Source organism: Poecilia reticulata, linkage group LG10 (assembly GCF_000633615.1).
Source record: "Poecilia reticulata strain Guanapo linkage group LG10, Guppy_female_1.0+MT, whole genome shotgun sequence".
Taxonomy (NCBI): domain Eukaryota; kingdom Metazoa; phylum Chordata; class Actinopteri; order Cyprinodontiformes; family Poeciliidae; genus Poecilia; species Poecilia reticulata.
The window spans coordinates 5,351,102-5,360,895 of NC_024340.1; the positions used below are offsets into that span (position 1 = coordinate 5,351,102).

Sequence of the window (9,794 nt, forward strand, 5' to 3'; positions counted from 1 at the left end):
AAATACATGAAAATATTCAAATAAAAAAGGAATACAAATAAATTTTTAAATAAGAAAAACATTTTGATCACATGAAGAGTAAATGATAAATTTTTTTGTTAACCGATTAATCATTGGAGAGCAAAAGAAGCTTAATGGCAGATTTAGGTTTTTACAGAATTTGAATCGGGTGAAGTGAAAACTATGCCACTTTGGAATTTCTGTGTAGAACGTATTTACAAAGCATTTTTCTTTTGTCTTAAATACGAAATGTAATATTTTTTATGTTTTTCACTTAATTACCGCCCTGGGTGTGTTGATCTGTCAGTAAATAGTATTTTTTGGAGTCCACATACTCCAGTTGACAATTAATCGATTGCTAAATCAGTTGATATTTATTTAAATAATCGATTAATCGTGATTGATGCGATTAATTGTTCCAGCCCAGGTGAATTTAGGTTCACTACTCTGCTTTCCTGCCTTTATACTCCACAACCTAAATCTGGGCTCTGAGCAAAAGAAATTCCACTTGCTGGCTTAAACTAATGACACCATCTTTACAGAAATGTTTAAACAGAAACCAGCATGTAATGTCCAACATGAGCCCTCTGTAGCTGTGGCTAATTTTTGCTTTGTGTCATAATGTCCTTGTGCTACCAGTTGAGGGCAGCACAATAGAGGTCAGTCTCCTCTAATTCACACACATGGGGAACGCCTAAGCAGATTTACACACTCCTGATGTACAGAAGTTGTCTCACTGTAGTAATCAATTTCTGCCTTCGAGCGGAGAGAGCAAGATAAAAAAAAGGGGGGGAATGTTGATTGGATTAGGCAACATCCAAAAGACAATTTTCCCCTCGCTATTTTTAGACAAAACAGTGAATAAAAGTAAGAAAAACTCAAAAACAATCTTACTAACTTATGTTAAAAGGATCAAAATGTTCGGTTTTTTTAATATACAGCTACAAATCTTGCTTAAATTAGTCGAAAACGTCATTCATGTCATACTTCTTGCATTTTGTACCTCAGCTTTCCCGTTTTGTCCCAGTCTGCTTCCATAGTTCATACTTGTAACAAAACCATTTCATACTCACGTACTTAACCATTGTACTACTTCCAGTCAGTTTATTTATTATTTTTTTAAGTATATTTTGTTAAAGAGAGTAAGAAGAATTTGCAGTTACAGTGATGTAAAATATTGCAATCGAAATGTGACATTTTGCACTTTTTTTTTGTCTCACTGAAATTTTTTAAATAAATCCGAATATCAGATAATAAGAATCTAAGAAAATTCAACAGTTTTCAAATGATCAGCTCTTTATTAAGGTTTAAAAAAAACTGGTCAAATCAAACTGGGCGTATGTGAAAATATAATCATCTGTTAAATCCAAAATGAACTCTGATAAACTATAATGTTTTGGTTCAAGCTTAACTAGCCGTCCAGCCACAGGTTAAGTGATTTCTTGACCAGTAGATTCAAGAAATCACTTAGTAAAAACCTGTCTGACACACAAAGTAGACCAACAGATCTCAAAAAGCAACACAGAATGGCCTAACCCAAGAACATTTAAAAAACAACTTGTGTCTGGTTTTCATAAATGGTGGTCAAAATTACTCCAAGAGCATATCAACGATTCAACCAGGAGGCAACAAACAAAAAACTAAAACAACCTGAGAAATACTACCTCAGAGCTTAGTGATCGTGGCTTGTTACGATACCTGTCCGTAGTTGTCAATGCCAGAGGCGAGGCGGTTGAGGTTGAGCAGGTCAAACGCTGCGCGGAGTGCGTGCCCAAGCGTGGTGAGCCCAGACGCCTGCAGGTTCTTCAGCTCACACATGAAGGTAGCGTGGTTCTCCTTCCAGCCTGCCTGGAACGCAAAGAGACCGAGTTCAGGCCAAGAGAAACAGGCGTCGGAGAAAAGGCCTGAAGTCGGCAAACATCTACCGACTTAAAATAGACGCACACCCACGCGTATGCAAGCTATGTTATTACAAAGTAGAAGAAGAAGAAGAAAAGAAAAACAAAAAAGAGCTTTGTTCTCATGCAAATCAAACCAATTAAATGATTTGAATCATTTTTTGGTGGCCGGGGGAGAAAGTAAAGTCGGTTCTGAGTGACGCAACGTTACCGACCGCAGTGGCCGATGAACGCTGACGTTCAGAGATGGCCGTTTAGTTTGTGTGTAGCAGGAATCCAGAAATACACTTCCCACTGGTGTACGTCCTCTGTGGGAGACTTTTACTCCCACAGGAGGGAGCGCGAGTGTGCAACTGCTTTTCCACTTTTATCTACGGGGTCAACTGCTTTAGTGCTGCAGCTTTATGCTTAATCTAAGGATGACCTGCAAGCTTACATCTTCCTCTGCTGAGGGAAGGAGAGTAAGACGCTGCAAACACACAAAGGTGAACAGCAACAGATTCTTGTGGGAGGTGCATACAGCTACATGAGTACTAGGAGATCGTACAATAACTGTCATGCATTCAGAGTGATGACGTTAACGTTACCAAAAACTAGGGCTGCAAGTGACAATTATTTTACTAATCCACTATTCTACTGACTATTCTGACAATTAATCAGATAAAAAAAAAATTGGCACATTGTACAGATTTTTCATTTAACCACAATGTTAGAAATACGTTAAAATATACAAACAAATAATTCAATTAAATTTTTTTTATGAGAAAATACACACTTCTTTAGTGAATCTGAACTGAGTGAAACTAAAACTATGGCACTTGAGCCGTTTTGGGTAAAACATCCTTACAGACGAAGGTGTTTTCATCATAAGTGAAAAATGTATATATATTTTGTACAGTTTTGACTTAAATACTGCTCTGAATATGTTGGGGGGGTTTTGTCAGCAATTTGCCTTTTTTGAATCTATTTAACGATTAATCGATTAATAAGTCTGCTGACAAAAAGTTCATCACGATTAATTGTTTCAGCCCCATCAGACCCAGACTATCCTGTACAGATCAGAAGAAACGCTGCGCTCAATAATTCAGACTACAGAATATTTCTGCACAATCCTGTCTCTTCGGCTCGCGCTCCCTCTCCCTCTTACTCTCTCTCCCCCTTTCTCAACATCAGCAATTTATTGCATCTGTGAATGTGCAATCACACACCGGCCCCAATCAGTACCACCTCATCTTTTCATTGTGAAGCTCAGCGCGGCTTGCAGAGCCACAAACAGCCAGAGGGAGGGGAAGAAAGAGCAGCTCAAGACTCGCTGCACAGACGAGGGAAAGCCCCGTTGGACGGCAGCGCCGCTTTACGAGACGGAAGGAGAATCACATCCTGGTTTGTTTGATCGAGGTGTGTGATGCACAAGTGTTTGTCTGGTGGCCGCATTTACAAATTGTTGCGAAAGCTACGGCACCGACATGCGACGGCTTTGCACCCGTTTCACACTTGCGAGCAGTGAAACTGCCACAGTGGGGACATGAGCTAAAAACAGTTATTCTGCTCTGGGTTACGTGGGGAAAAAAGATTTTTTAAAAAACAGGTTGATGCAGACAGTGTCATTTCAGTCATTTTCTTTAGTTACCGACAGGACCATTTAGGCCTGGACTTTGACTAGGCCGCTCTGACGCATGAATATTTGATCCGAGCTAGTGTTGGACAATGATAAATAATTAAACACGTTCAATTTTCTATTAAAAACCAAAACTATAAACCACATTGATAAAGTTAGGCTTTAAGATTCAATTAGACCGATGATACATGCAGACTAACAGGAAGTAGCTTGGGGTCAATATCGTTTATGCGATTTTAGAAGATGAAAAAGGCGTGGACTCGATTTGCATTGTTTCCGGTTGTACTGAAGCAGATTTGCCTTTTCAAACAGTCCTGCAAATGGGTTTTGTACATCAATATATTGCTAGTTGAGCAAGTGTCATCATGAATCCATAAGGTCCTGTAAGTCTTTTAGCTTTTTAAAAATAAATCTTATTGTGCTGGATTTTATTGAGGGGTGTTGAATATGTGCATTTTGTAAACTTCTGATTTCTATTTGTTATAACTGTGGAAAACCATGTATAGTTCTCCTTTCACTTCAACAAATAAAGAGGTTTGTGGTCCAGATACTTTTGCATTGCACTGTAAGGCTTTGGAGACGCTTTGTGTGTATATTAATTATAGCGATTTGATTTGTGACACAAGTGCACAAAGTAAAAAATTTTATTTTAAACTTTTTTAAAACATGATGCAAAGTTAAAATATTGCGAATCCTTAACATTCAGATTAGCTCAGTATTGTCTGTATTTTGTAAAACTAGGGGGATAAAACTATTACTAATCCATATAAAAGTTGAAAAACATGCAACTTCTTTGCATTACACTTCACAATTGTTCACCACTTTGTTTTGGTCTTTCATAAAATCACCTTAAGAATGCATTGTGATGTGATGAAATGTGTAAACGTTAAAGGGAAATTTTGCAAGGCGCCGTAGCCTGTAGACACAAGTTGGGCCAGCCTGATGAATTCCACAATATGGAACAGCCACTGAAGGAAATTACGTAATTTGGGGGCTTGTGTGCATACTTGGGATTGTGCTTTAAGGGGTAGGAAAAACTCGGAGATGTGTGCCAAGTCATAAACAAGTCAATAGAATAGGGATGAGTACATCTGTTTTTATGACAGAAAGCGGGGAAACTGCTGCAGAGATTGAGAGGTTGCATGTCCTGTTTTCTCTGTGTATGGCAATTACCGGGAGTTTCTATGCAGGAAGCCTCTCACAGCATCAGTATGACAAATAATTATCATGTGAATGATGATAATTCTGTTCCAGCGAAGTCGTACAAACATAAAGAGAATCTCATGATGAACGGAGCTTATCAACTTTCATCCAGGAACGGCCAATGGGAGTGCAACCTTGATGAAGGGGGCGGGGTGAAACATGATTGGCAGGGACCTCGACCAGTCTGCGTGCGGTTCTGTGAAAAACGAGTGACGTCACGAGGGATAATAAATTTCCCCGCCTCCATCTCAACGCCCGAGAGTTTTCTCGACACAAAAGCAAAATGTCCGCTGGATGTTCGGATGCAGTGCGGCTCCGGGTCTGCGGCTGTTTGGAGCAGTAATTTGCCGTTTTTTCGCCACCGGCGAACTTGAAGGAAAATAAAGTCTCACTGACAGACAAACACGTTCGACTTGGAAGTGTAAAAATGGTATCATTTGCTAATTACCTTCACTCCGTATGGTGGCTCATCGAATGTAACTAGCATGTACCTGTCGCCTCTACTAGCCGGGTCTCGGGCACGCAGCTGTCAAAAAAGAAAACCAAAACAGCATATATTAATGTTTACCGACTTTCGCCAAGGAACCCTGAGCTCACCAAAGGTGCAAGCTTGCTGAAAAAATCCGGGTAGAATCCATCTTTACCTTCATAAAGATCTCAACCGCGCCTTTAGCAACGTCCAGATACGTCGTACCCAAATAAGTGCGCTGATTCATAGAGGCGGACGTGTCTAACAGAAAAACTAAAATAGGCATTTTAAATGTAAAGCCGCGGTGGTATGCTTTTTTAAAATAATTGTTACCCACATATGAGCTATCGTGCAGCCAAACAGTTCACTCATGTGTGCATATATATTTGTTATAATAAGCCCCCCCTCCAGCAGAGGGCCGATGCATCTGCCCTCTCTGTGTCTGCCTTTCTGAGGCTGTTTTACAGCTCGCGCTGTTCAACTTCTGCTCCTAACCGAATGGAACGCCCCGCTCCCCACACTGCAAGCCCATTGGCCAAGCCCCGGTCTGTTGGCCACGCCCCCTGTAAATATAATTATATAAAAAGGTAGTAACGGTTCGCACTCTGTGATCAATAGTAGGTTCAATAAGTGGAACAAACAGACTATTGGTAAAATGTGTTTGCTCCAGTAATATGTTTTCCTGAGCTGAAACAACTAAATAAAATAAAAAACAACAACAACAAAAAAACAACTATTGGTTGTATTTATGTAGAGATCATAATAAGAAGTGACATTTCTTGTCAGTTCCCACTTTATCCCGCCTCCTCGCACAATAACGCAGCTGCTCTCTCACTATGCTGCCCTTCTTGTGCTGCGTTCAAGGAGCTTCAGGAGGACAACAAACATACCACAGCACAGCAAGAGAAGTACATTTCACAACATGAGCGCGATGTTAAACTTATGTTTATATCGCTCCTCCTGAGTGATATTGCAACGGAGGATAAAAACGTACTCTTACGCTGTGAAGACCAGCAGAAGAAATATTGATAAAATGTCACATTCGGCAAGACAGGAAATACATCACTCAAATAAGCAAAAAATATTTATCAGATGCTTGCATGATGAACGGAGCTTATCAACTTTCATCCAGGAACGGATGAAAGTTCCTGGATGAACTTTCATCCAGGAACTTTCCTGGATTGTTTTCCCCACAAGAGACATCAAATGAGCAACAGGTTCAGCTTTAATAAATGTCTGTCAGGGGCAATAGCAAACATTACATTACAAGGAAAATTTTAAATTCAAATTTTTGATATTGTAGAGTTGAAAACTCCAGATTTGTTTGGCTTGCTAAATTAAATAATTACTTTTATCACTATTACTATTATTGAAATATAATTATATAGTCAAGGTTCCATTTTATTTTACAAAAGCTAGAAATTGTTTGAATATCTGTGGTTCTGAATATTTGTACATTTATACCTCCACAAATAGTAAATGTAAGGCTTAGTAGGCATAAACTGTTGCAGAAAGTCTATGTTAAATTGGATTGACAAATATTTTTATCATTCATCTCTAGAAGAAAAATAACAAATCTGTTCACTAGAGTTCAAAGCATAATCAGTTCTGTAGGCTAATTGCCATTACTAACACAAATTATTTCTGAATCTCAGGTGACATTTATCTATTAAAGGTCAAATTTCTTTAGCAGCGGTTGTTAAGGGGGATTTCCATAGTTTTCAGACGTTATGAAATGATAATAAACACGTTACCGCTGCCCTCCTCCATCCCAGCATGCACCGCGCCGTCTGCAGCATAAAGAAAAAAGGCTAAAGAGAGACAACAGGGTGGGATTACAGACGCCTGTTGTTCTTGGTGTATTCCTCATAAACGTATGCTGACAACAAGGTAACGTGTCGTTCTTATCATTTGTATCCTTTAAATAAGTGTATGCTTTCTCCTCTGTTATGACACAGCAGCATTACAACGTTAAGTTGCTATTAGCTGGAGCTATCCTAGCCGGCTAATGCTAGGCTAGTAAACAGAGACACAATAATACTGTATAAAGATATGTTATAACGGTGGCAGGGTCAAAACATGGTGACGTTACTTTTAGCTTACAGTCGCCACAAGTAAAATATCGATATCATAATTATGAGTAAGCTCTTATGGAATAATTTAATGGGAATTTGTGCATATTGTGATTATTTACCCTGCATAAAAACCAACATAAATACGACTAAAGTAACATTTACAACAATATATTAAAAAAAACATTCACATATCGAAAAGCCTGCCAGAATTTTTTGCCAATATCGTCGTGATTCTATGGTAATAATTACGGCCAACATTGTGTTGCGACACTAGTCTCGGCCCGCGAGCTCCAACCGTGTAACCATGTAAACAGACCGAGGGCCACGTGACCAGCCGCGCGGACTCCACCTGTGTGAAGGGTTAAACTCCGACATCTATGGGTTTTATTGGGAGTTACCCCATGTACTAACGCTGTTTTGGTTGTTTTGTTGTTGTTTTTTTTACCCAACAGCCTTGCGTTTGTGTGAAATGTATTTGTCAAACTACGTGAAGGATTGTGTGTTCGGCATTTTTTTTCAAACATACTGCCTTATAGTTAAGGTGGAAATGAAAATATCAGGAAATCATTCTTATTCTTTAAATTTGAAGCGTTGTTGTTCACAGTAGAATAACACAATAACATATCTACCTACCAGGTATTTTCAGGCAAATTTTTCCCAAACCTAGTTTATTTAAAGTTAAGACTTTTGTTCCAGATGTGTACTAATGTGTAAAAGATGCACTGAAAAGCCTCCACCTGTCTAAACTGTTTCAAGGTTTTCTTCCTGATCTGACCCATTTAATTTTATTTTGACCTATTTCAATTTTTTCAAGAGGACTGTAACACAGAAAGAGCGAAAATGATTATAGGTTCAATTTCTGATGTTCTTTTCCATGTTTTATAGCTTTGAATCAAGCAGAAAAAGAAGAAAGTTTCACATTATTCCTATTTTTGAATCAATTCGTGCATGTAATTACCTTGAACTCCTGCTATGGAATTTTCTGTTAAATAATGAGAACTGAATCCTTTCTCTTTGAGAGTTTTATTAAATCTTGTCATAGCAAGAAGAACAATGTCACATATGTAATGTTCCCCAAAATTTAGGCTGCTCGCTGGCAGAAACAAAATTTATACTCTGTTTTGAAACCACGCTTCCTCTTCCCACTCCCACTCCTCAAGATGACCTCCACATACCACCAGCTGGAACAAGACTCCAAGTTACACCACTTAGTTCATGCCTAGCAGACACTCTGATTTATTTTACCCAGTGATCAACTATTAAGTGCAAGTAAGTTAAAAAAAAAAAGGCAAAAGTTAAAATTTCCATTACATTCCAAAAAAAAAACAAACAACAAACATGATTATTTGTTTTTCAATGTTTGGCCCATGAAGGAAAAACTAGCTGAAGTCAAGCCCTGCCCATTTAAATGGTACATCTCTACTTAAACAAATACATTTTTTTCTGGATAAGATAGAGTTAGCACAATAGTAAAAAAAAAACAACAAAAAAACACTTAACATGAGCTTGATACATTCCATTTTGTTTTTGTTTTTGTTTTGAAGGGCAGTTTTATTTACAGAGAAATCATAATCCACTTTATTTATGGTTCCTGTTAATAATAACTCCTCAATAACTCTTTTGTTTACGTGGCTCTCCACAGGAGCACGTCATGGCCCTGAGGAGCTGAGAGCGGTGCTAGCTTTTTCTACATTTGTCGGGGTGTTTCCACAGTTGGGTAGTTGCTTGTGAAGACTGGGGGGGCCCGGTCAGAGAGTGGACAGGGAGGGGGCAGAGCTCAGCTGGAGCCAATGCAGCAGCACCAGCTAGCGGAAGGAAACCTTCCTGTGTTCGTGTTCCCGACCGAGCTCGTCTTCTACGCGGATGAGCAGTCGTCTCATAAGCAGGTGCTCACCCTCTACAATCCCTATGAGTTCGCGCTCAAATTCAAAGGTAGGGGGAAAATAGTCGATATATATATATATATATATATATACATATATATATACAGTACAGAGTACAAACCAAAAGTTTGGACACACCTACTCATTCAATGAGTTTCCTTTATTTTCATGACTATTGAGATTGTAGATTCACACTGAGGGCATCAAAACTATGAATTAACACATGTTGAAATATGTACTAAACAAAAAAGTGTAAAACTGAAAATACGCCTTATATTCTAATTTCTTCAAAGTAGCAACCTTTTGCTGTGATTACTGCTTTGCACACACTCTGCATTCTCTTGAAGAGTTTCAAGAGGTCGTCACCTGAAATGGTTTTCACTTCACAGGTGTGCCCTATCAGGTTAATAAATGGGAGTTCTTGCCTCATAAATGGCGTTGGAACCATCAGTTGTGTTGTGCAGAAGTCAGGTGGACACACAGCTGATAGTACTGATTAGTGTTAGAATTTGTATTATTCCAAGACAAAAGCAGCTAAGTAAAGAAAAACGAGTGGCCATCATTACTTTAAGAAATAAAGGTCCGAAAAATTGGGAAAACTTTGAAAGTGTCCCCAAGTGCAGTCGCAAAAACCATCAAGCGCTACAA

At 38.8% G+C, this 9,794-nt stretch overlaps 2 protein-coding genes across 3 annotated transcripts in view; one reads left to right on the top strand and one right to left on the bottom strand.

The window, feature by feature from the left end:
* The window catches only part of ints6l (integrator complex subunit 6 like), a 14,700-nt gene extending 9,001 nt beyond the window's left edge, over nucleotides 1-5,699 (bottom strand). Inside the window, exons 1-3 of one of the 2 annotated variants that reach the window (XR_534562.2) lie at nucleotides 5,364-5,699; nucleotides 5,168-5,245; nucleotides 1,699-1,848 (exon numbers count right to left, since the gene is read on the bottom strand). Coding sequence is in view for 1 of the 2 variants with exons in the window: in XM_017307234.1 (XP_017162723.1) it covers nucleotides 1,699-1,848; nucleotides 5,168-5,245; nucleotides 5,364-5,474 (339 nt within the window). In the remaining variant the exon portion in view is untranslated. The remainder of the gene's footprint in view (nucleotides 1-1,698; nucleotides 1,849-5,167; nucleotides 5,246-5,363) is intronic. The other variant, XM_017307234.1, reaches the window with a different exon arrangement.
* Nucleotides 5,700-6,949: 1,250 nt separating this feature from the next.
* Nucleotides 6,950-9,794, top strand: part of mospd1 (motile sperm domain containing 1) — a 7,906-nt gene continuing 5,061 nt past the window's right edge. Inside the window, exons 1-2 of the mRNA XM_008419704.2 lie at nucleotides 6,950-7,078; nucleotides 8,906-9,195. Of these exons, the coding sequence (XP_008417926.1) occupies nucleotides 9,054-9,195 (142 nt within the window). The 5' untranslated portion in view covers nucleotides 6,950-7,078; nucleotides 8,906-9,053. The remainder of the gene's footprint in view (nucleotides 7,079-8,905; nucleotides 9,196-9,794) is intronic.